General features: G+C 40.4%; 1 protein-coding gene across 1 annotated transcript; it reads right to left on the bottom strand.

Annotated features, from left to right (window-relative positions):
• Window positions 1-458: 458 nt before the first annotated feature.
• DNAAF5 (dynein axonemal assembly factor 5) lies at window positions 459-26017 on the bottom strand. Its single transcript, XM_063414319.1, has 13 exons — window positions 25445-26017; window positions 24671-24855; window positions 23534-23658; window positions 22991-23106; window positions 18813-19045; window positions 16203-16415; window positions 13976-14119; window positions 10077-10245; window positions 7303-7450; window positions 4654-4804; window positions 3202-3358; window positions 1845-2036; window positions 459-1359 (listed from the first exon to the last, which is right to left on the bottom strand). Exons 1-13 carry the CDS (start codon window positions 25986-25988, stop codon window positions 1220-1222), a joined length of 2517 nt encoding a protein of 838 aa, XP_063270389.1. The 5' UTR covers window positions 25989-26017; the 3' UTR covers window positions 459-1219.
• Between the last annotated feature and the right edge of the window lie 1171 nt (window positions 26018-27188).

Raw genomic sequence — 27188 nt, 5'->3', positions numbered from 1 at the left:
GGATAAAACTTGTGTGTGTAATCTGTCTCAAATGTTTCTTCAGAAAGGCAAGTAGACGTTGCTGTAAGCAGAGCATGGGTTGGTTAACAATTATGTCACAGGCCTGAAAAGGTAAACCTAGGTCAGATGGACAAACAAACACGAGCACTTCCTACAGCATAAGGAGAATGAACAACCCCCACTGAGTCTGTTTTTAGACTTGACACAAAGCCAAGGCTCTTGGGAATTAGAAGCCAAAGAGCACTTTCTGTCTGTAATACAGATAACTTAAAAAACCCACATCAGAATCCTGATTTTCCGTGATTTGTGTGTGCAAAAACAACCCCAGTACTCTACCCCACAATGGTGTGGACAAGCATGTAGGAGTTCCCTTATTTTATTATACAGCTGAAAATAGAAGATGACACCAAAACTTACACACTACAAAGCTATTGAAGAAAACCCCAAACAAACCAAGCTTTAACCTAAAGTTACAGAATTTAATTTCAAAGCAATATGCAAACAAACATTGCTTGCTTTCCAAGGCACAATAGTATAAACATAAAAACTGCAAATGACATATATTTAGTACAAAAATATAAATACTGTTAATCTAAATGACAAAACAGCACATTTCTTTCCATGTATGAACCGTAATTTAAAAAATTCAGCTTTCTTCTCAATCATGAAATGTAATACAATAAAAATAAAAACTATTCTTTTACTGCCACCTACTATATCCCTATTATATCACCATAAATATGAATACCCAAAACATACACTTTGCTGCAATATGAAAGGGAAGTTTGGCTGCTTTTTTTTCCTAATAAAACTGGTCAGCACATACCTGACTTTGTCAAGTGTGATTTTATCCAGTTTGAAATGCTATACGGAAGACTGAATCCTTACTAATTACAAGTAACTCTGACATTAATTTATTAAATTGTTAAATAATCTAAGTATTAAATTCCCCCAAAAATTCCTTCTTTAGACCTTGTATTTGAAAAACCAATGCAAAATGAATTAGAACATTGTTTTATTGCTAGGAAATACAAAGAACTGTTCAAACTCCAAAGAACATAGAATTGTGCCAATTTTACTTTCAAATGAGCCACCAGTGAATTTACAAAGAAAAAACAATCTATTTCCAGCTCAGCCTTTTTTAAGAAGACAGAAATACACAGATAATCCAGGTCATACAATTTCACATCAGTTTCCTAACCAGAATCTCAGCAGTGATTCACAGAGCTGATTCCTTGGCTGACTGAATGTGATGTAGCAGCTGATTACAATACACCGGTGTTAGATGCTTATGTACAGCCCCTTCAATTTCTCTCACCAGCAGATCTGGGAATAAAATGCTTCCTTCCTTTAAAACTTCTGTAAGACAAAAATATGTTTTATAAATCACTAGCTGCTTTGTGTTTCTCAACCCAAGTTCCCTCAATGTAGCTGAAAGCAAACCTGGAAATTGCTCTACAAGTGATGCAGTGATGACAATGCAATCGCCCCATTTGCTGTATTTTGAATTTATGTTCTTTAACACAGGTTGCTACACTAATAAATTCCAGAGAGAGTTCCTCCAGGAGGCTGGGATATGGTCACACCCTGCAGAGGTTGGGCTCTGTGCTCCATATCCTGTTTACCATCTCCAGTAGTTCTGCTGCCCTGCTGCCTCCCCTAGGGAACACTGGGCAAAGCAGTCACTCTGCACACAGGTAAAAGGTCAGAGCTCATCCACTGAACCCCAAAGGAAAGCTCTGACCTGGCAGGGTTATCCTCCACCTGTACGTGCTGCTTTCATGAACGCTCACAATGATGATTTAAAAAACAACGTTAAAAATATACATGACTGAAATTCTTACCTAGGACTGCTTTTTGGAGATTTTCATCTGGGTCATCGAGATGCACCAACAGTTCTTGGTACAGATACTCAACATGACCTTCCATTGAGGATTTCACATCACTGTCCTTTAAGCACTTAAACCAATTAGCCAAGGTGTGAGCAGCTGCCACTCGGACATCACACGAGGCATCATCCAGACGCTTTAAAACCTCTGAAAAGGAGCAATAACCAAAACGCTCTCTGAACAGGAGTTGGCTTTTGTATTTGAAAAAACAAATGTATTCTGTCAACATTCAAATTATTGTTGCATTTCTGATGTATTTTTGTCTTTTGAGTGTAATAAATACATGTAGCATACAGGTTCCTAAAAGCTCCTCATTCATTGTTATTGGATGATGTTGTCCAAACAGTAATAAAAGACATACAGAGAAGTATATAGATTAATTGAATGTTATCTAGCACTCCTTCTAACAAGGAACTATGGGTGTCTTTATGCATTAGAGAACTACAGAGCTTAAGTATTTCTATGCTTTATAAAGCACAGCATTTCCATTAATTAGATATTAAATTATTAAGTAATATGAGTTATTTACATTATTAAATATTACTGTTTCAGTGAATTACTGCACTGCAGACTACGTGAATAGGCAAAATGCAAAGACATATATACTGTGAGAATTATCTGATCATGTATTTCTCCAAAATAAAAATGTCTGTAGCTGGATTTCTAATGTGCCATGTAAGAAAAAGTATCAGTTGTTAAGATACTGAATTAGAGAAAGCCAAATTTATTTGTATGTATAAAAACATAAATCCTGGCACAAAGCATAGTCTGTACTTCTGATTCAGTTTAGTACTTCAACTTCAACCTAAGAGGCATTACAGCTCCTCACTTTAATTGGCAATACAAAGACCTAGATTAGAGTTTTCTTCTTTGTTGGTTTTTTTTTTTTTTTTTAGATTAAACCCAACCCACTACCTATTCAGGTCTATTTATGGTACACTGAGATGGTTTGCTCTTGGCTCTCAACCACAGCACAGAGAACAATGTGACTTCCATTTATACACTGCAGTACTGTTCTGCTCTCACTATACTTAGCACATTATTACACATAGTCCAAACTCTGAAGCAATGCAGATGAGCTGCTGGCAAGCCCTGCACAAACCAAACTATTGAGTGAAGTTCCACCTAGTGGTCTGATGGATAATGACGTTGGGAATACTGCTCGGTGCTGCCAAACCCTTAAAAGTTGAGTAAACTGTGGTACTTTGGGTAAAAAAGCAAATTTAATTCTTCAACACTGCAATCTTGATTAAAACACACAAAAAACCCCCAACAATACCTAGTGCCAAATCTACCAAACCTTTACACATACCTGTGTAAGTGTTCTTAAATTTATCTGCATCAAACTGCCTCCCACAGACTTTTAGAAAAACATCAACAATACGACAAGCCATCAGTCGAGTAATTTTAGAGTCTTCATCCATGGAAGCAATAACTTGGGGCATCAGCTCATCTTTTACTTTTAAGATCTACAGTTAATAGGAAAAGAACAGAAAAAATATGCTTAGTGTTATAGCACTTACCCTTATATGTGCTAGATACTTGTTTGCTTAGTTAAAAAAAATAGCTAGAAACACTACCCCAAAAATGCCTGAAGTTACAGAACTCTAATTTTGCCTCTACATTAGCTTGGAAAATGAAAATCCACCAGCCAGTCACCCAGCTCATGAACACTCAGTATATAAGCAGATGAGTTTTATGGAGTTCATATGTATGTTCAAGCTTGTAACAGCTTTAAAACTTACTCGCCTTTAAAAAAAAACCCCAAATTGTGGAGCCTCGGAGCGAGGCGGAGCTGAGGGTTCCGCACAGGTAACAGCAGATGGCGCCAACAGGACGCGCCGGGCTGGGATGTGTTGGAGGTTTGGAATTTGACTTTATTCTGTGTATTTCACATCATCCATTAATGCCAAATAGGCATTAAGGCACTGATTCAGAAAAAAATGTTCAGCTAGAACAGCAGTCTCTGATATCAACATTTCTGTATGTATGAACTCAACCACTCGTGTGCTTAAGCACTTTGTTCAATTAAGGTCTGTTAATGTGAACATTTAATAACATTTAAATTAAATTTATTTTCTAAAAATGACTTTGTATTTAGCACATTTCCAAAGTGCACAATTTCCAAATACTGCTTTTGTTAGCAAAGAAGCTTCAAAAACCCCCTCAGATTCAATTAATCCTTAAGCAGGGGTGGGAAACATCTCTTCAAGTGTACTCCTTGCTAGCACTCCAGTCTCTATAGATATTCTTTATATTCCTTTTCAAGTCCTCCTGTCCTTCCTTAGACTCTTTAGATGTTATTTTTTTTTCCCCTAAATGGACCTGTGGGCTCCAAGGCAACAGAGAACTTGTCTTTGCCACGTGACAGCACAGCACGTCCTGGCTGGCTCCAGTGCTGCTGCACAGGCTCTGCCTGCAGGTCCAGCAATGTGAAGCACCCAAATTGTTGTGTTCATAGTGGTCAGTACCTTGTGCTACAGAACTGATCATCTGTTAGGAAAAAATATCTACAAAATTTGATGCTACTCATTTTTACACCTCAGCACTTTGCTGGCCTCAGGTCTCTTATCAGGACGTCATCATCTGTCCACTAGCGATTGTTTCAGTCACTAACATTCAATCACAATTCATAAATTTTATTATGAAACCTTTATGTCCTTCTGAAAATACTACTTACCCTAAGGATTTACTCTTTTTTTCCCCTTGCATTTATTTTGTTTTTCTGCCTAAGATTTCAAAGGATGAGAAAGAGAGAATTTACCTCTTTTGGTGAAAGCATTTCACAGTGGATGAGAGCCCAAAGGCACAATACAGCTGTAGCACGCATGGCAGCTGCTGTTCTTCCAGCATGCCACTGCAGATTAGGAGCCAGGATGTCTTTTATCACAGTCTCAAGGTAGCTAGGGAACAGCCTGAAGCCAAAAATAAGAAAGCAAAATAAAGGTTCATGAGAAAGTGATAAAGAGACTGACAGGATGTAAAAGAGAATTTTCTGTCATAGAAACATGGGCAGAACAGGGAAATAAAAAAGGGTCTGTAAAAAAATAAGCAACATCTTATAAGGCAATGTGATTGTAATGTATGTGATAAGCTTTTCACAACTTAATTTTTCTAGATAATATTTAAACAAATACCTAACATTCATAGAACACAGAGGCTAGACTTCCTCCCACTTCAGGCCATGACCATGGTTCAGTGTTATCTCAGTAAACTACTCACCTTCTCTGTGTCTCACCTTCTCTGTGCAGTGGAGATAACACTCTGTGCAATGCTGTGAGGATTCATTAATATCTGTGAGGCCCTTTGAGACCAGCCAGTGAAAAGTGTTTATAATGTGAAAGGTATGTATGAATGCTATTGATGACACCTGAACTCCTGATCCAGCAGGGAGCCTACACAGAATATTTCAGCTCTCTTGGCCCAGAAACTTGTCTCCCCCAAAGATGAGAGGGCTGTAGGATTTTCTGATGGTGCCAGTCCCAACATTAGGGACTGCTTTTTTTTTTTATTACAAACACATAAAACTGTGATGCTTTTGCTGATCCTTCTTCCTTCTCCTCCATTGAAAGGGTTGTTATAATGCTAAAAGTTGCTGTGAGAATCAGCAACTACAATAGGCAGGATTCCCTCACACTCATTTAGTTACAGCTCAAACAATCTCAAATTAAGAGGAAAAAAATATAGATCTGACAAGTTAATGAATACTTTGCTGCATCAGAGACATTAGTGTGTGGCTGTGGCTGGTGACAGGCTCAGGTTATCCACTGTGCCTCTGCCTTACAGAGCAGCTGGCTGTGCAAACACACCGAACCTCGCCTGACTCTGTCCCTCTGTGTTCAGAGCCCTGTTCAAACTGCAGCCCCCTCAGTGCCAAACAGCACATCCCCACCCTGCGGCTTGGTACAAAGGGAACAAGCTCTTGTTGACTTTTCTGAGAGTCCTACACTGCCAGGGTGAATGAGTGGCCCCTTTAGTGATGTGCCAAGACACAGGAGGAACATAACAGGTCCGTGTTAACAACTAACAATTACCAGTGAGTACTTCAAAAAGAATCCGTGCTGCAGGTAGCCCCTGTTATCCAGGTATCACCTGACTAAAACACAAGCAGCTGCACTGCCAAGCCTCAGTTCTGTGCTGACACACACCTGCAAGCTCATGGAAACAGATACACCAGGCTGCTGCTTCCCCTTGGCAAGAGAGCCCTTGGACTCTGGAGAAATCAGAGATCCATCCACTGCTGCTTCTTGTCAGCAGATGGCACCTAAGTAATAACAAGAAATCTGACGTTCCATAAGACACATCTAAAACCCTTTAGATGTGGTATTTTAAAAAGATTTCTGAGCACTAATAATTTCCTGTTTAAAAGGTTGTTGGAAAAAAATAAAACTAATGATCACCATAATTCCAAATCTCCTTTTAGCTCCAAAGCTAAAAGCAGCTCTGTGCTGTCTGTGCTATCTGATCAGTAGCTGCTTCTGTTTTTAATAAAATGTTCTGTTAAACTGCAGTGAGAAAATGATCTGTCAAAACACAAAGGTAAATTCCATCAGCATTATGTTAACCATGGTGCTGTGCTATTTGTGAGAAGGTTTGTTTTGGTGCCTTGAAACAGAATCAGTAAAGCAAGATCTGGCAATCATCTGACTCAATCATGTCAGACTCAAACACAATTAGGTGACCACACAACTGTGTTTAGCACAATAACCAAAAGCCTTCCTATCTAAACTCTGAGAACCATTTCAAGGAGCTAAACAAATTACTGACAGCAGTGAATGTCAGAGTGCAACTGGAACTACTACTACTTCCCAACACTATCTCTCATTACCATTAACATTTTATTTCTGCTGTTGCTGATGCAATTAAATTCTCTCTCTTTCCATTTTCAGACCTTATTGTTGTAAATCTGTGTAACTTAATTCTAAAAGTCAGACATTTCCTTACAATGACTACAGGCAAAATTTAGGGATTCAGGAGCTGGCTGTGAGAAAATGAAAAAAAACCCAACCCAAACACTCCCCCCCCACTCCAGTTCTTTTCCAAGAATCTCCCTTTTAGCTTTCAAACAAGTATTCTTTTCAACCACAGCTCTTCACTTTTTGAAAACTATCCAGTTCTGCATGACACTCCTTTTAATTCGCAATAATGGCACAGGTAGGAAAACTACAGTGGAGGAAGTTAAGACTTCCATTTATTTATATATATATTTTTTAAATTATTGCACTCAACCCTCCTAATCTTTATTAAAAACTACAGCAAGAAAAATAGGCTGGAGAAGATGGTGGGAAAGCCTTTCTTCTTCCAGCCCTGCTCACATGGAGATGGTTACAGGGGTTAGATAACTCCCATGGTCATTACTTCTTAATGCCACTGGAGTTTTCAAATAGCTGTGTGAAATCAGACCTCCACTTACCCCTGAGAATTGATGGTTTCACTTGCTTTCTGCAACAACTGGGATAAAACAGTGAAAAGCTTTAACCGCATCTGGGGATCTCTGTTTGCCTGGAGACACGTCTTCAGAATGAGAACAAACTCATCCAGAGCTTCACCTATGACAGGACCTAGCAAACAAACACAGAGGGCTTTTTTCAGAATACTACTAAGTTCTATTTAGATGGTTCATATGTAGGTGCATTAAAATTGCTAACATAAGTGGCATTAAAATAGCCCTTAGCTTGCCCTTCCTGCATGGAGCTGTCCCCAGCTCACTCCCCACGGGCTCAGGCACCCCCAGTTTTGGCCAGGGCAGCCTGAAGATCAGTTCCCCACATCTCATTTATCTTGGCATAGCTGTACCGCATTTGCCCAGAGAAGCTGTGGCTGCCCCATCCCTGGAAGTGTCCAAAGCCAGGCTGGATGGAGCTTGGAGCAACCTGGGATAGTGGAAAGTGTTCCTGCCCATGGCAGGGAGTTGAAACTTGCTGGTCTTTAAGGCTCCTTCCAACCCAAGCCATTTTATCATTCCATGACTCTGGAAAGGATCTATGCATGACACCCCAGAGCTGCTGGGACTGTCAGGACCAGAGGGCACTTTGGCTCTTTTTGGAGGATTAATGCTGTTCCCTCGTAACCCTGCAAGTCTGAAACTATGCACAAAGCATTGGTTTTCTTAAACTTAATGAAAAACTACACTGCATCTGGCATGACCCTGACACCTCTGGACACAGCAGCATTAACTACACTTTTTTCTTCTTTCAAGTTTTTCCACATGCAGCATTTGAGATGTTCATGACTCCCTGAGGCATAGGAAAGGGCCTGTTTGAAAGGATCAGCTTCAAAACTTGGATAATACAATTACTGCAGCAGCATTCCTTCTCCCTGTTTAAATAATGCTTGTTTTCATCCTATGAGACAATCTAAAAATGATGTACTTTAGAAGCTATTTGAAATAAAAATATCTTGTAAATTAACTCTTTAGTTTGTTAATATTTTCACATCCTATGATAAATTTAAACAACAACCAAACAAACAGAACTGTTATCCCAACATTTTAAGAAGTTATTTTCCCACAACTGAAAGAAAATTCTGCCTTTCTCCTTGATAATGACTAACATCTGCCTGCTTTTAAATAGGAAGAGTACATTGAGACTATACACACGCTTAATTCTGCAAGCTCCTTGCTGCAGAATGCTCTTTCTGCTCTATTTTTGCAATAAACTATTTTCCTTTAGGAACTTCTTCAGCTTTGCATCCTTAAGATGCACATTCCACTCAACTTCACTAACTTAGAAAATCCTCCCAGAGGAGACACAACACTGGTATTTGATGACAAGAATATTCCTCACACATGGGATGGACAGACTGAAGTATTCAAGATTCCAAAACAAGCTCAATAGCATTTAATAATATCTGGAAATGTGATGTTTAAAATAATAATGAAAAAACCCCAAATCTTCACTGTCTAGACTGAAGCAATACAGGGTGTTGAACTGCAGTTTGCTAAATGTCTGTGCCAACAAACAGGTCTTTATTTTCACAGCATTTATTCAAGATACATTGCTTCATGTGAGTTCTGAGACATTCACAAGATACTACTACTGTATCAAACTGATAACAGCAAATTCAACAGATGGAAAATAAACAAAATAAACTACATTGCTAATTTCAGCTTAAGCATACACTCCTGAGAAACAGTAAAAACTGAGAAATATGAATTGAGTAAAGCTGATTAAATTGATTAAAAACAACATGTGTGGGAATGAAAAGAAAGAAAAAAAATAGCTCTAGGAGCTGCTGTGTCAGACAGAAAACACAGACAATAGCACATTACCAGTGTTGGGTGCAAGCCAAAATGTTTGCCCAGACATTTGATGATTTATTTAGCATTAAGCAAAACAGAGACAACTGTCTAGAAGTCCCTCAGTCATGGAAATGGGAGCACAAATATACAGAAGAGTTGGCCTCTCAAATCTTGTGCTGAAGTAACTTTTTGTTCTTTCCACGATGAAAACCAAAAAAAGTACTTATGTTGGTTGCTGCACAAACCAGCAAGTGGTGGATTCACATAGGTTTGATGAGGGTTTTTTTGAGATTCAAAGATTAAATGCAGAAGATACATTCCTTTAAAATATACCTGTCCACATCTAACTATGTGCAGTAGCCACTGTGATATTTCATTCGGTGTCTGTCTCCATCCCCCTTACAATCAACAGAAAGGAAAAAACAAATAAACAGGACTTTTTATTTTAATAACCTTAAAATGTGTGTCTAGGTGAAGAGCACTGCCTGTCCCCATGTCCCTTGCTGCAGATGCCAGCTGGGGAGCTGTGGCAGAGGAGTGCTCTCTGTGCAGGGCTGTGAGATGTACACCAGAGTGTGTCACCTCTGCACAGCCACGTGCTGGACAGCAACACTGAGGAAGTGTTTGTCAGAGAGAGGTGGTGTCCTCTGAAAGACTAGTGAATAAATGGAATAAAAAGATGGATTTTTGGACACAAGCTACATCAGTTTGTCTCCCCTTAGTCCTCACCTATTTCATTCACCTGAAAGTGCACTTTTCCTTACGTGCTTTCAGCATTCTCCCTGCAGCCACGGAACCTTTGGGAATCTGAGCTGCTTCAACATCTTTTGCTTTCCATCATGTTCTTGTGAAAGTCCTGAATATTACACTGTTCATTACAAAACACGAGCAGCCTGCAGGCTGTGGAGAGTCTGACTGGAGGTTTTTTGGAACTAAATGAGTCGTACCTGAATGGGTTGCAATGACCTCAAACTGCAACACTTCTGGGGAATAGCAGGTCCACCCTTCACATGACACTGAAACCCACTCCAGCAGCTGAATTATGTGCTGCTTGTAGAGACAATGGAAACTTTCCAACTGCTGCACTTCAGCTAATGAAGACATTGTTTTCTCCACCTGTTAGAACAGAGACAGGATACTTAAATGAAACCATTAAAAAAAACCCCAAAGTCCTTTAAAACTCATTCTGTAAGAACAGAAGGGACATGGGAAGATGTTCATAGTTTCTATTAAACAATCAAGGCTGATATTTTATGTCTGTCTATAATACATCCATTAACTTTTATTTGAAGTGAAACATTTGTCCTGATTTCAAAATGAAATCATCAGGAACACAGCAACCTAACAGCAAAATAAGAGTCTCTAATCCATGTGCAGACCTCTCCAAAAATGAACCACATCATAAAAAAGGCTCTTAGTGGTTTTAAAGATGTAGTGATTTTTCACCTTAATTTAAGAATGCTTTAAAGCATAAACATAGGGGGAATTTCTCACAATCCCAAGCCATGACAGCTTCCAGAAACTATTCCTGTTGTAGGTAAGAGAAGACATGGCATTTCCCCTCTTCCCTTTCTCCCTCCAGTCCTAATTATGAAAGATGCTCTCTCTTTGTAGTAGCTGGGCAGGCTCCTTTTGAATTTCTCAACTCCTGTAGCTTAGAAGTACCAAAATTCACTGTTACATCAGAAATATCTTCTTCATATTTAGAGTTAAGACAATTCTATGAGACATGCAAATAAAACATGTACAAATGAAACATGTAAAAGAACTACTAAGTGAATTCCAGACATGAGCATGCTTGGCAAGGATGCCTATAGATTTTCCTAATCACTTGCAGCAGATGTGTTTCAAAGCAAATGAAAATTTGCTTTTACAGTTCCTGAAGGCTCCTACCAGAAGTATAAAACTTCCCCAAGGAAGAGATTAAAGGTGTGCTGGAAGCAGGATCTGTAGTCTTGGTGATTTCAGTAGACTGTGAATCAAGAATGGGGAGCAAGGCACTGCTGGGAACCTCAGTAAGGAATAACATGTGCTGCCAGCAGGGCCAGTTCCAGCAGGGAAAGATGGAGTGCAGTGCTGGGAGTGACATCATTTGACTCCAAGTGCTTCAGCAGAACTACAGATTGTACTCATATTTTTAATATTTTTAAGCTGAACTCAACCACACAAGTTAGCTCAAACATGTCTAGGACCTTTAGACTCTTCCAGACTAATCACTCGCCAGACAAAGATGTTTTTATGGAAGTACCAGATGTGGAGAAAATAAATGAGAATTCTAAGAAAAAAATAAATAAATCAAGATTTGCTAAGGACAAAGGTTACTCTTAAAGCAGGTTTGCCTGCCTCAAGCACAATGGATTTCTCCTTTATGGAAGCATTCTGCCAGACAGCCAAAACAACTCAGATAAATGAGTATTTTACATATAAGCTACTTGTAAATTAATTGGAACATTTTACAGAATGTGTCAGGCCAGAAACTATTCCTCATTATTAATCCCACCATAACACATAACACACAAGATTTTTTTTCCATTGAACAAGTGATACAAAATAATACATTGTTGACATATGATTTAAAGTAAATTATGTGGTTTCAAGAGTGCAATTAAAAAGAAAAAAAGAAATAATAAATTAAATATGCCAGCAGACTGGTGCATATTTGCTCATTAAACAGTGTCTCTCAGTTAAATAAAAATAAATAGCAATGGTGATTTTCCTTCCTCTACTTGAAAGCTAACAAGTTTAACAACACGATATTTTCCTGCTAATATTCAGTGTGCTGAAAGAAGAGCCAGGATAGCACAGGGCCCTGGTAATGAAACAAAACCTTGTCCTTAGGTCACCAGTTAAATCCCTGACAAGCTCAAATCATGCTCTCTCAAATCAGACTCTCTCAACTGACACAGCTTCAGTCCCTTTGGGGCTCCTCCTCGTGCCTCTGCTGTGCTCAGCTGCTCTTGGTCCATTCCCTCACAATGAAGTCTGAATTCAAGTTCTATAATGCAAATTTCTGAATAATTTATGTTTATACTCAAAATCTTTTGAGTCTGAATACAGATTTCTTTTCTGAACAAAAAAATTCATACTTGTAGCGCAACTGTGATATTTTTGTTCTGCATGTTCCTAAGCTATTTTAGCGAGGACTACTTGCCTTCTCCAAGCTGTCCAGCTCACTTTGAAGATTTGGAATAATCAGTAACTGGAGAAAAAAATAAAATTCAAGCCATATTTGTCTTTGTGACAATTTTGAAATATTGCAATTATGTAATCTCACTGCCAGATTTTGTATGTGTCTAGCTGAAAGAAAGGCTAATGAGAAAAAGGGTTCTCATCCAAAGTACTGTCAACTTAGAAAATCATCTGTAACTGCAGAAACATCTTAAACCTTTAATAATCTCAGGAGATTAAGTTTTCCATTTATGAAAATCAGGATTTATCTCCATGAAACTGCTTTCTTCGTAGAAGTACGAAGTTGTAAGTTTTTAAATGGGCATTGCTGACTTTATAGACCACTGCAGGGATAAACAGGCAAGATACCACAAAACATTCCAGATCCATCTGTCTAAGGCTTACCCAGACTGATTTTTTGTCTAAAAAATCCCCCAAGCAAACAAACAAAAACTCCACCTCCCCCCAAATCCCACTCTCCATAAGACAGATCATCACCCCACCCCTCTTTGACCTGCAAAGTCTTTTCAATACTTGTTTCAAACTTTGTTCCAGTTTATTTCTTTCTGAAGAGCTTTCTTAGAGAACATCTCCTTGGAGGCAGCCTGTCAGCTCTGGGGCCATAAATACTGATGCTACACAGGCCTTTGGAATACCATGCCTGGGAGCAAGAGGAGAGGAAGCAGAATAGCCACTGCACTTAAGGTGTGTGTTTGAAAAAAAGACAACTGGGACAGGTCATAATTGTACTGCATGAGGATGGCTCGCTGATTTATATGATATTTAGCTCGGGGAAGAAAGAGGAAGAGAAAAATAAGGGGGTGAGATAATGCAGAGCCAAAAAAGCTCATCTATTATCTGGGCATCTACAGCTGTCCTCGATTTTAAAGCATTCCTGTGACATTTAAACTTTTGTTTCTTGTGGGCAGGTAAAAAGGTCAACTACTGTAAAATCAGTCTGATATTTGGCTACAGATGAAAAAATCACTATGAAACCATCACATTTTTAAGGCCAATAGTACTCTTGACCTCTAAGTGAATTGTTCTTTAACAGTCAGAAAATAAATTTCAGTTTTTTCCTGCATATAACCAAACATTCACAGTGACTTATATCCACTAAAAAATAAACATCAACAGTTCAACCAGCACAACCAGCATGCCCAAGGCAGAATCCAGTACAAACATAAAATCCTGGACACTTCTTGTTCCAAAACTTTACCTAACTGCAGGCAGGTGGTTAATACCCAGATAAAGTGCTCTGCTAGGCCCATGGCTGCTCCCATCCAGCTCCAAGGTTCCCATGCTCCAGTAATGCACCTCAAGCCATCTATTCTGAAACCTAACCTGAACACTCTTACAGAAAAAGAAAATTATAGTTGTAACTGCAGCTACAGACCCATACTAGAGGCTTTAGACCACAAAATAAAATTGAATTCCAGTTCCTTTGCTGGAACCAGAATTTTAACTCTATGAACTTTTAATCAAAGTTATGAAGTAACATAATTCTCCAGGCTCTGCTGTCCCAAATTGTAAACCCAACTCCAGACTTAATTCTGGTACTAAACAGGTACAGTCTGTACTGTCAGAGATGCACAATCTCAGACCAGCCACAAACACTCCCCATATCAATAAGAAAAGACAAGAACACAACAAAATATTAAACCAGCTCAAAGTTTACCTTTTCTTTAAGGTCCTCAGAAGATGATATTGCCATTATGGTCACCAAAACTTTCATTAGCTGCAAGCTAATTTCTCTGCAGTCTTCCTGGCACACTTCAATCAATGCTTGTACACAATAAAGCAGCTGCTCCATATAAAAGACCTATTTATTAATAAAAGCACATATTTATTATCTTAGCAAATATAAGGTTTTCTTTAAAGGAAAGATATGGGAAATGACAGTAACAAAATCTGAGCACTGTATAATCCTTTACACGGTAACACATTGGTAATTTCATGTTAGTTCTTTTAATTACCTATACTCTACTTTTTATAGAATACAATATAATCTTCTTGGCACACTGTTTGTGTCTGCCTTGTCCTGTTAACAAATTAAATGACCCTGCTCTGAATCACACAATGGTTCCACTGGTGAATGGTGAATAAAAACATCAAAGCATTTTGGAGTGCTTGCTGATAGTACTTTCTCTTTCTGAAGTGCAATTTGTTAATTAATAACATATTTGTTACAACTCTTTGAAACATTATTCCATGTTTGACTGTTTTGAATGACCAATGACAGCTAAATACATAAACCAAAAAAACCCTGAGACTTTGCTTTTATTTTAGCCAATTTATCTCATTTGATGCCATATAATTCATGTTATCTTGATCCAACTGATACCAGTTCAAGTCAATAATGTTGTCAGTTAGTTTGCCATGACTTCTGTGATAAAGTGCATCAGATACCCACGAAGCTGTCAGGGAACAGAAGGGGCCATTGTTACAAATTCATTCCCCAAAAATAAATCAAGTCTAGCAATAGGTTAGCCATAAGTGTTATTAATCTCATGGACATGGTCAATCCTTAGCTAAACAGTGTCTGTGCAGCATTTGCTGGCTAAAATAGAGAGAGATTATTTTCCAAGACTAAAGGCTGGAACAATTCTGCCAGACTTTCAGCTGCAGATGGATTTGACTCCTGGAGCTAATGCCAAATGGAAGTGGTAAGCTTAAACCTCATAGAAATTTTGCAGCTATACCTCAGGGAATTGTTATTTGAACAATCAGGTTATAGTGCTTCCACTTATATGAGCTCCTAATCATCACAGGCTTCATGGAGATTAAGGTTAATTCCTGCATCACTGGTACATATTCTATTAGGAAAGAAACCTAATGAGGGAAGAACCTGAAATGTATTTCTTACATTGGCTCAAAAAGACAATTAGGCCAGATTCAGTCTGCACACATGAATAACTGTTTTAAGGGAAGCCTACATCTGACATGAAGTCAGAGCTCCTCAAGGCACAGCACTGGCCCTTTTTTGGTCATCTTAACAGCAGAGGTCTAACAAACTTCTGGTGGAATGAAAGCCAGGATTTCATTTGGGGGAAAAACCACAGGGATTCCTCTTGTGCATCTCTAACAGATCTATTTCTACATTTGAACATGGGAAGGAAAAAAAAATCCTGCAGGTTAAAAAATATCCATTCTGTGTTTAAGATAATCTCTCATCTCCTTATATAGCAATTGATGGATATTCTTCACATGCTCAGCTATTACCTAAGGATACACTTGGAAGTAAATTTCTGATTCATAAAGGTCTTCCTTCTAGACTTCCACTTAAAGAGAAGTAACCAAGCCCAAAAGTTTAGAAAACATGCTCCTAAATATACACATAAAGTACTGTCACATGCCTTTTAAAATGGAAAATAAGAATGCAAAACAAAAATCAGATAACATTAGGAGGGCATCTTGAGAAACCTAACATGCCAATTACAATAGACTATAAAAAATTTTCAGTCGTTTTTACTGATGAGGATTGAAATGCATGATCTTGTTTGGATTGTGAACACAAGGAATTTCCAAACATGGGCTAAACTCTGCCTCAGGACCAGGGTAGTCCTTTGTTAGTACAGTACTAAACAGCTGCTTCTCTCTCTGCCTTGACTTTTCATTTTATTACCACTGTATGAAGCCTCTTACAGCAGTTCTCAAACCTGGACCTATGTCTGCTGAGAGGATGGACTGTTGTAAGTTTTTGAAAGCAGCAGATTTCCCCAGGAGACCACAACACGGCCCAGGAAGAATGGAGAAGCTCCTGTTTTGTCTCACACACGTGTCCACAACTATCCTGAGCCAGAAGTGAAAGGGAGGGACAGGATTGGGAGCATGTAGGGAGAAGAACTGAAGAAGCAGTTTGGTCAAAGCCTGTATCCTGCTGTGTGCTTTGCAGCTTTCCTCACCTCTCCAGATTGCTGACAGGCTCCAGCCTGTGACAGTGTGTTGCCAAGCTGGGTCACATGAGGCTGTAAGATTTCTTTTGGGCTGCCTCGAATCACTGCAGCCAGAACCATCACACAGGACGCTTTGGGTGTCTGCTCAAAGGCTGGGCTGATTAATTTCAAAGACACCTTAGGGCTGACAAATGTTCCAATCAATTCTGCCGCTTTCACACTCTGAAAAAAGAACAGGAATAACTTGAGGATTTTCCTGAAAACACAAAGACCATTCAATATATCATGGCCTTTTTCTTTTTATGATTCCACCTGTTATTTTAAATGCTTCAGCAGTTGCCTTGTAGGCCTTTTCCACTCACTCAGTAATGATTATATGCATGAAGAAATTTTCTTGACATGTTCAGTAAGCACATAATAAGGCACTGCAAGCAGCCTTCCCCACATCAGATAAACTTCCATGAGAAAGCAGTGCACAGAAACAAAGTGCACAACTTCACCGCAATCAAGTTTCCAATTTCGAGTAACCAGATGTTGCACACTTAGGGGTTTAGCACTTTGTCCCTCAAATGCTGTTCTGAGGCTTGCCTTTAATGCATCACCTCCTGTTTATTAAAGCTGTAACTCTAAAAACCTGAAGGAGGAATTTTTTGTTATTGTACTATATCTTGAAGCTGACATTACAGATCTGGTTAAGTGTGGAAGCAATGCCATGGAGGAACTGCCCACTGCTTTCCATCTTATTTCTTTAACTGAAAGGTTTAAATTACTGTGTATTCCCCATGACAGTGACACCCTTTGATCCCATTCCTGCCTTGCAGACGTATCAGGATGTTGTATTCCACATGAAATACAACCACACCAGGGCTCACTGCCTGACTGATGCCCAGTGTGCATTAACAAAGAAACAATCAACTACTGCAGCACTACCTGTGCAACAGGAACACTTCCTCCAATCCCATGGATTTAAGGGTTGCCTCATTTCCCCAAAGATGAAAACTTATCTCCCTTTCTCTATCATTTATAGTCTAGTCATTTAGCTATGATTTTTTTTGCACCTGATTAATACCTGAATCATACAAGTTTTTTTTAATCTCAATAGAAGCACACAGTCTTGAGTTCTACAGTTTCAATCTGCACTATAGAGAGCTGTTTATTTTCACAAAGACAGGACTCAAAGGAGTTGTAACATCCTCTATGTAGATGTGAACTCCATTCTCTATATTTGCTGTAGAAAAAGAAAAAGAGTCTCAGTGCTCTGAGAATGGACAATACGATTAAAGAGTTTAAAAATATGATTTGATACATTTGTATGGATCAATTTACTCACTTTAATGGGGGGAAATTTGGAAGGGTCTCATTTGGTATTACTAGACTGGAGAAAGACATGGACATTTTCCAAGTTGGTGGCTGCTCTGAAATGGGTTCCTCCCATGATAAACTAGAGGAGGTTATCACAGCACCCTGGGAAGCTGCATCACTAAGAGATAAAAGGTACTCAAACCCAAAAGTTGCTGAATCTTATGTATGGCACAAGGAAAAGTACAATTAAATACTGAATCATCTCCTAACCAGAAATAAATCTCTTGGAAGCACCTGTGAGAAGATTACTGGTGGAATTCCAAGAAAGAGACAAGTATGGTCAATAAAAGGCAAGGGACAGCTATGTGCTCCTTGAATACATACTTTTGAATTTAGATTTATAGCAATAAGCACTTGATCGGAAATTTGACAGAATAGCAGGGCTACATGGCCTTCTTGTCCTAATTATTTATGTTTTCTTATAGCTCAGCTGAGAGCAGGAACCTAAAGAAGAGCCTGAATTAGGGTTGGACTATCTGCATCCAGCAAGCAGAACACATTCTTCCAATTTCCCAAAGCAATAAAATTTGTAACTTTAGAGTAAGTTACGTAGATAAGTTTTTGTTATACATATGTTCTCTTCCTTGTGTAGAAACAGCAACAGAAGATTTTATCTTAGAATTGTAAAAGCATTTGTACCACCTGTCTTTCTTTTGCTAAATTTATCTGTCTTCAACTGCATCTGTTTTACTGGTTTGTTGATCAAAGTGTAGAAAGAATCAACTGTTAGTAAAAATCAAACTAATTATTCCTCACAACCCCCTCCAACCCTGCATTTTCCTAGCATTAAGTCAAGGATTCAAACACTGAATATGGGTATCAAATGGAATAAACATCCCTCAATATATGGTTGGATTATGGAGCAGGGGGAGGTAAGTGAAATTAACTTGAAAGGGCATGACCTGCACATTTTTTTACATTGAATTTGTTGCCCCAAGGCTTTTACACTTTAATCCACTGCTTATAATTTTCAGAGAGATTATTATCAATGCTTCATGGGGTTGGCATACAAACTAAACAGTATTTAAATAACTCTACTATTGGTCCTCATACCAATAATAGAGGAATACATTTATTTTAACAGATCAGTGAAGTATAATGTGCACATGTTTTTAACATGCATATAAACCTGAACCTGATCCATCAGTCATGGGCAATTTCCAGTGACCTAAGGTAAAGCCAACCTCCATAAGACAGATTGAAGACTATGAAGTCTTTATTCAGTGTACAACAGCTACTTTAACAGGTCAAACTCACATTTTTAACCACTTCACTTTCTTCATCTGAGCACGCTTGGTACAAAGTTCTCAGCAGCAGCTCCATGTGTTGGGTGATGTGATCCTCTGCATGCAGCAATAATGTGTACAGCAGCTGGGATGCTTTGACTCTTGTGCTTTCAACCCAGTCTGTCAGATCATGACAGAGACCTGGGAGAATTTTGGAGAGGTTTCTCGACACAAGTTCCCGACAACCCAGCCCTGGTCGAGTCTCTAGAAGAAACAAAAACAACCCAAAAAGAAATGTCAAAGGAGAAGCCAATGCATAATAACACTCAGAAAAGTTTAAAAGCTGCAAGGTAAGAGCTCTGGGTGCCTGCTTCAGCACAGAACAAAATACTCCAAATGCTGCTGAGGAATTTACCTGTGTACGTTGCATTTCTTTAATGTATATTGCAGAATTAAAACTCCACACAGCTCTTTCAATATTTATGTTTTTATTACTGGATGGTGATTTAGATTTCATATTTTAAAATGTTTACAGAAGGAGAAGAGAATTGAAATGAATATGTGTCTTTACCCACTTTGGAAAACACAGCTTAATAATTCTCTTTTAATTTTGATAGCAACACAAATCTTGTGAAAAATAAACTGAAACACACACAGATAAACAGAAGAAAGACTTTTGCATGCAAATGCTGAGTCAAATATAATTTGGATGAAGAAAGAAAGTAAAAGGCACAAACAGTACAGAAGACATGAGCTGCAGTAGAACAGACAATGTCAATTGTGCCCTCTAAAGGAAAAGGTTAAAAGTGTATCTGGCAAACTGAAGGCAGAAAGGGCACAGAACTTTGGCTTGTACAGATGCTGTGTAATAGATCAGGCCAACAAACTGACAGTGCTTTAAAAATCACAGCTATTACATAATTTCCTTTCTAAGGCTTTTCCAGGAAAAGCAGCTCACTGAAATGTCTCTTCAGTGTTTCAAAAATTGAATAATACATTTGAAATTATAATAAAGCAGTTGGGGGGGATATTTTTTTTTTCCTTAGACTGAATTTACTTTGTAACGACTTTGTGGAAAGCAGTTTTTGTGGTTGTCTTTTGATTTCAAACAGAACCTGAAAGTTACAAATATATATTCCCTGCTTCAACAAAAAATGCAGATTTCTTGAGAACTAATAAACTTACCTTTCCCAACAAATGCCTACTGTACTGTCTTGGTAATCATCAAATTTACCTGTTAGTTAATTTATAAATCACTGAGATTCAGAGGAGCAACTTCACCAATATCACAAGCATCTAACAAACATCCTGTTCTGTACTTTACAGATAAAGCTGTGACAGCCCTTTCCAAAAAAACAGCAATAAAATTTTTCAGTAATTTTTTTCCTCCAGTCTACTTTCTTAACATGTATATGTTTATACAAACAAAATCTGAAAAGTTGTTCTTTGAGAAGCACGATTTCATAATTGCCACTCACAGTGTTCAGATGCTGTTTTAAAAAAGAGACATCATTCATTATGAGGTGTCAAAATAACTGAATATGTGCATGCATTTTTTATTTCTCATACAGAGTTCTCCTGTAAATGCTCAGGAAGAAAATAACTGAGCTGTCTCAGGATATTTTCCTGCACTGGCCTGTGTAACTACAAATGTTAAAATGAAAACTGACTAAACTAAATGGTCTGAGAATACAAAAGGCTTAGAAATACCTATGAAATACCTAACTAGGGAAAAAAAATAAAATTCAAGCATCAAGACATGAAATGCTGCTTCTTTTGTCAATGGAGGAAACATTTTGGATTATAAAAGCTGACAATGAGTAGCAGAAGGTCAAATAAAGAAATCAATTTGAGACAGCAGATACAGACTGGCATCCTATTCGACCTGAGGCAGAATTTTGTTTGAAGAATTTGGGCCATTCTTTATCAGCAATTCCTTCATTTCAGATGTTCAAATGCAGGCATTTATCCCTGTAGCTACTCCTGTCAAAGACTTCCCTGCCATAAACTGTCTGCACCTGTATCCTGAGGCAAGGAGTGCTGGGGCTGAGTGTGAGCTGTGCAGACCTGGATGACACCAGCTCCCCTCTGGTCCCCTCTGACCTGCAGGATCTGTCACTGCGAGATCAAAGCAGGGCTCCTGTGGCAGCTCCATTAGTCTGACAGCTGCACAAAGCCACTTAACTAAAATGGCCTACTCACAGCTGGAAAAAAATATTCCAGTACACTCAAGTCACAAGAAATGGCAACAAAGTACTAAAATACGTCATTATCATATTAAAAAAAAAACCACCACAAACCTCCCTCCTAAAAAACCAAACCAACCAAATGCTGGTGGAGAGCAAACAGAAAGGACACATCTAATAACAATCATCCAAACACAGTCTGTGGTAGGACACCACATAAGATACATTGGTATCTCTGATAAAGTTTTGTATCTGTAGGATTAAGCAGCCAATCATCCTTTCCTCTGACTTTTCTTCTATTTGTCACATCAAGCCTGACTATTAATAAGACATACAATCTTGAAGTAAAGATAAACAGCAAGAAAATGATGCCTAAAAGTCACCATTAACTTAGGACTGAAGTCCAAAATTACCAGGCTGTTTTAAAAAAATCTTTAGTTACATGTAGACATATATATAAATACACACATATAAGTCACATTCAGGCCTTAACTGCATCATTCTATGAAGAAAAATGCATGAAAATTCAATTTAATGTGGAGCTGGAATGTTGCCTAAATTCATGAAGCGTATTTATTGTGCTAAGAAGATTATTTGGGAGATCACATATCATTTAATTATGAGGTAATTGGTAGATGTCACTTTCTAAAAAGCCCCACCAAAAGAGTTTACACAAACTCCAACACACACCTAGACAAAACTGACCAAGGTAACCCCATCAGCTGTACAAATGGTAATCACTGTTCCAAGGACAATGAAATTAAACCTTTAATGACATTCACTATATCACGGTCATTGCAAAATAAATGACTGGAGCTCAGACACTCAACTTCATCAGTTGATGTCTGTTAAAAGATTCTCTGACTGCCAGGAGAAGAAATATGTTTCTGCCATGACTAGTGGAAGTAAAAAAGCTCCTCAGCATTTCCAAAGCCCTGAGGTAAAATTATATATAAAATAAGGAGGAAAGAAAAAAGGTTGGGAAGGATGACAGATCAACTTGTCTGCCTACAAAGCTAAACAGTTCTGTCAAACCAGTCACCATTATGAAGCACTTCCCCTTTCATTCAAGCATTACTGAGTAAAACAACTTTAAAGAAAAAAAAAGAAGTGTAATTTCAAAGAAGAAAGAACTCCGGAACCCACTGTCATGGAAAGGATTTTGCTGCTGGGTATTCTGTGATGTGATTGTCATGTAGGCACAAGTCAAGCATGAACCTGTTCTTTCACACCAAAAGAGTTTTTGTTCAGTTAAATATGAGTATAGAAATCAATAAATGAGCCAGTTAAACTCTCTCTTCCCCCAACTCCAATATGCATATTTTTAAACATTAACTTTGTGAACCCAAGACAGGAAACAAGCTTCAAGCTACTGCAAACACAGTGTTGGAAAGCCACCTATAAATCATATAGTACTAAAAAGTAAACTACCCATTCTGCATATCTTGGGGATTTTGTGTATAATAAAGGAAATTAATCTGTTCCCACATTCCTCATGTACACTGGCAGATTTTAAGTAGCATCCCAGTATCTCACAGAGAAGTCTGAAATGATTTCATTGCAGATTTTTCTTCCACACCAATTATGTGGATCATTAATGCTGTGACCTGCACTCATTATTCAAGGACTTAGCTCACGGGTTCTTTCCTCCTGCTTTCCTTTCCAGTCATTACTGTGCCCACTGTGCACCTGGCTGATGTAGAACTTACTGCTATTTCTGCACCACTGCTTTACCTTTTTTACAGCATAGGCAGCCTCATTTACTTTCTCCAAAATGAATTTTTGGATTAACAAAAAAAAAGAAAAAAAAAAAAAGAATAAGGTTACTGAACAATCACTTTTTAAAATTTAAATTTAATAGAAATAATTTAAATAATTTTATGTATATTTTATACGTGCTACCTCTCTACATTAATATTACATATCGTAATGAATATTACACATCCTGCTCTGCTCTCAGTACTGCACTGCAGCTCTTGGAGATTATTCACGAAGCAAAAACTACTTTCAGTGCAACATTTACCTCCTTTGGGATAATGAGATGGTGAAACACTAAAATCCATCTTATCCTTCAAATCTTCTTCATTCTCTTTCTCCCACTGCAAGCCTATCTTTTCCCAGTAGGTCCAAGCCAGCTTCCTAGATATAAAACAAGAGTTTAATACCACCATGCCCCCAGATAAAAACACTTTAAAATGAGACCTCTGGAAAAGCTGACTACTTGAACTCAGCTGGAAAGCTGGGAAGCATTCCTGCCATTTAATCTAGGCACATTAAGTTGTTCTATACTCAGTGGATAGAGGCCTCTTCTCCCAAGGGAGAATTCTGTCTCTGTCCACCCCTGTCTTTGTCTCTCTCACACTTAATTAAATGTAGAATAAAAGAACAGTATAACAAAAGTTACTGAAGATAATGTTAACATTTTCAGTCTAAGAAAAAACAAACAAACAAGCTAACAAACAGAAGTGGGGTTTTGTCCTCCAAACAAGAAATCTGCTGAACTTAGGAACACTTCTTTGACATCTATTTAAGGGAGGGAAAAAAAAAGACAAAATGTTCCTCTTACGTATTTTCAGGAATTTCATCACTAAAGCTGCCAAGTAACAGAGGGATCAACTTGTGAAAATATGAGTATCTGTCTCGTAGGTGCAACAACCATTCTCCAATGACAGTTGTTACAGCATGCCGTACCTACAGGGAGAAAAAAAAAACATTTTAAAGGTGTCAGGAGAATAACAGAAAATATTAAGAACAATATTTGCTTTCTGTATGTAAGATGTGGTGAAGCACATCAATACTCTCAGAAGAAATTACAGGAATTACTTCCTCACTTGCAGGAAGCATCTTAAGGAACACACATGGAATCACATTCTTATTTTTCACTCTGGCTTAGTCAGTCTTAGACTGTTTGCTGCACAAAAGCACAGCTCTGAGAGGAAGACAAGGTACAGACCTAACTCAAAAAACTAAATTCTCATGGCTAATTCCTTCCTTAGAATGTAAGAAATGTACATTTCTATGGAATTTGTAGCTTTCCAAGCACATCTCCAGAAGAAATTTTTCTCTGTTCACTACAAAGGAAAGATAATTTTAAAATTACTGCTTCAGTTGCATCTTATATAGGGACCATACCACATTTGTTAATGTCTGAAAAGGCCAGGGAATCAAGGCCCAAAGAGATGTGACAAAGAATTTAAGACAGAACTGAAGGCATCCATTAGAAGAAAAAGACACCTACTATCCTCAACACTCTGCTGAACTGGAATGCAGTCACCAGCATTGGTTTGGGACAGATTACAACTGGTACAGGCTGGGTGAGGCACTGTCCTGGTTTCAGATGGGACTGAGCTCATCCTAGCAGCTGGTATGGGGCTGTTTTTTGGATTTAGTGTGAGAACAATGCTGATAACATACTGATGTTCACTTGACTGAAAAGTCAAGGACTTTTGGGTGTCTCAAGCTGTGCTAGTGAGGAGCTGCACAAACAGCCGAGGGAGCAATGCCAGGACAGGTGACATGAGCTGGGAGTGAGCAAGGGGCTGTGTGGTCCTTAATTTCCATCTGGGATTAAACCACAACAGACATATTTACATCACAGCTGAATGCAGGACAGCTGACAATGGGGGAAGCAGGGAAACAGCAAGAAACCCACCCCATGGGGATGAGTTTTAAACAGATTTAAATGCCAAGAAAAGAAGCAAACCTTGGGAATCTCATCAAATAACCTCTGGGCCAGATGGGACAGGACATCATCCACGGACTTTCCATTCCCAAACTGTATCACTGCTCCTGTAGCCTGAATCACATCAACACGGACTCTGTAGTGTTGGTGGGAAATTGTCTGCATCAGGGGTTTTATCAGAGACTCTGACTGCAGATGGAAGTGCTCTGTTAGGGCAGAAAGACACAAACACCAACCATGAGAGTTGCCACAGTGGGCAGGATCCCTGTCCAGGGTAGAGGGTTGGAACTAGATGATCTTTAAGGCCCCTTCAAACCCAAATCACTCTCTATGTAGCATAGATATATCCATGATACCCAATAGTTGGGGAGTACAGGATGATTTTGGATGGACTAATGCATTTGCGGGGAGGCTTAATGCTCTTCCATATTCTATTTGTTTCTCTGTGCGGGTGACAGATCTGGAGCAACATGATTTCTGTACCACTATGAACAGCAGCCTGATAATGTTGCTGTGTTTATGTAGCAAGCAGCTTTAACTTTATACAGTAACAGAGCTGAACACTGCCCACATACCCTCCCCTAGCCCCTCCTCCTGCTACTACCCACATGTAACAGCTCAGCCTACACTCCTGGCACGGTTCTTCTCCACCAGATCCTCCAAACCCTGCAAAGCACACCTGTGAGGGTGTGTGCGACCTCTCGTCTCCTGCCTGCACCCCTGTTCCCTCCTAGCGCCCCTTCCTCAGCCCCCATCACATCCTCCCAGCGCTGCCCACCCACCCCTCAGCCGCACCTGGCATGGCCCGGGCGCAGGCCGCGGCGCACCTGCAGCTCTCCCGCCTGACCTCGGCATAGTGGTCGAGCAGGGTGGCCTGGAGGACGCGGGCGATGTCGCCGAGGTAGGGGGCCATGGAGGCGCCGCAGCGCTGCAGCAGGAGGCTCAGCAGCTGCACCAGGCCGAGCCGCAGCTCCTCGCTGGGCTCGGCGCCCTGCGGCGGGCACAGCCGCTGCGCCAGGGCCGGCAGCAGCACGGGCAGCGCCTCGCAGGGCCGCTCGCCGTGGCTGAGGCCGTGGCGGAGCAGCTGCAGGGCGAGCTCCCGGCACCGCTCCGCCGGGTCCCCCGCCACGCAGCGCGACAGCGGCCGCAGCAGCCGCGCCGCGAACACCTCCTGCAGCACCGCGCCCGGCAGCGGCCGGCCCTGCAGCTGGGCAAGGATGTCCTGCAGCGCCCGCAGCCGCGCCGCCCGGCCGCACTCGGGCTGCTGGAGGAGGCTGAGGGGCCGCGCCAGCGCCTGCGACAGCTCCGCCGCCGCCTCGGCCGCCTCGGCCGCCGCCATCTTCCGGCACCGCGTCGCCAGGGACGCGCGGGGCGTTTGCGACGGCGGGAGCGCGCTTTACGGCTGGGACAGGGACAGGGAACGGGGAACGGGAACGGGACAGGGACAGGGAACGGGACAGGGACAGGGACAGGGAACGGGACAGGGAACGGGACAGGGAACGGGACAGGGACAGGGAACGGAACAGGGACAGGGAACGGGACAGGGACAGGGAACGGGACAGGGAACGGGGAACGGGACAGGGACAGGGAATGGGACAGGAAACGGGACAGGGAACGGGACAGGGACAGGGAATGGGACAGGGACAGGGAACGGGACAGGGACAGGAACGGGACAGGGAACGGGACAGGGACAGGAACGGGACAGGGACAGGGAACGGGACAGGGACAGGGAACGGGACAGGGACAGGGACAGGGAATGGGACAGGGAACGGGATAGGGACAGGGACAGGGACAGTGCAGGGTGACAGCGTTCTCCGCCGCGTTGCGCGCTTGCCCCGGGCTGTGCCACGCGGGGAACAAGTGGTGCCAACCGGGGAGAGGCCCGGGTGGCGCCGGGGCTGAGGGGAACGGGAGGTGACAGTGCCCGGCCACTTTCACATGTGTCACTTCCCCCGCCGCTGCTGCCTGCGGGGATCACACAGCACGGGCAGGAAGCCGTCAGTTTCTAACAGCGTTGTATATTTCTAGTGTTTATTTGTATTTGCTAATGTGTACGTACATTGTGTTTATGTTGTACTTATGTACTTTACACAGCCTCATGGTTTGTGTTCTCCTCTGGGGACTGCAAGAAACAGACATCAAACCAAAAGGATTCTCAGGGTCCTTTTCTTGAGTGATCTGAATCTGAAGTGCAATAAACTACAGAACTAATTCAAATTATTCTTTTCAAATAGCCCCGTGTTTCCTAGCAGAGTTTATTCTCTTGTTGTGCTTCTCTTAGCTTGACTGTGATCTTTCGGAGTCCCGTTTCACCCTTTATCCTATGGGAACCATGACTGTGAAATTCCCGGCAACAGGAGGAATACAAGTGTGCACTGGAGTATTCCTGACAGCGTGTGCCGGCCCATGCAGAATCCCAGCTGTGGCCACACTCCTCACGGCCTTGCACAGAGGTGCTGCTGGGTGTGACAGCCACGGGCAGAGCTGTGAGCTGCCCTTCCCAGCCCTCCCGAGCTGTGGGTGCTCAGCAGGGCTGGCA

The sequence above is a fragment of the Prinia subflava genome, chromosome 17, assembly GCF_021018805.1.
Source record: "Prinia subflava isolate CZ2003 ecotype Zambia chromosome 17, Cam_Psub_1.2, whole genome shotgun sequence".
NCBI lineage: Eukaryota > Metazoa > Chordata > Aves > Passeriformes > Cisticolidae > Prinia > Prinia subflava.
The sequence above is the reverse complement of the archived record's forward strand: the minus strand, read 5'-3'. Positions and strand labels throughout refer to the sequence as shown.

Bases quoted from the DNA above. Each gene is read 5' to 3' on its own strand.
- DNAAF5 (XM_063414319.1), bottom strand. From the start codon at position 25,988: ATGGCGGCGGCCGAGGCGGCCGAGGCGGCGGCGGAGCTGTCGCAGGCG. The intron at 16,416-18,812 runs GTGAGTTTGACC...TTCTTTTTTCAG, and splicing joins AAAGTGAAGTGGTTAAAAAT to AGTGTGAAAGCGGCAGAATT. The intron at 10,246-13,975 runs GTAAACTTTGAG...CTGTTCTAACAG, and splicing joins CTGAGGACCTTAAAGAAAAG to GTGGAGAAAACAATGTCTTC.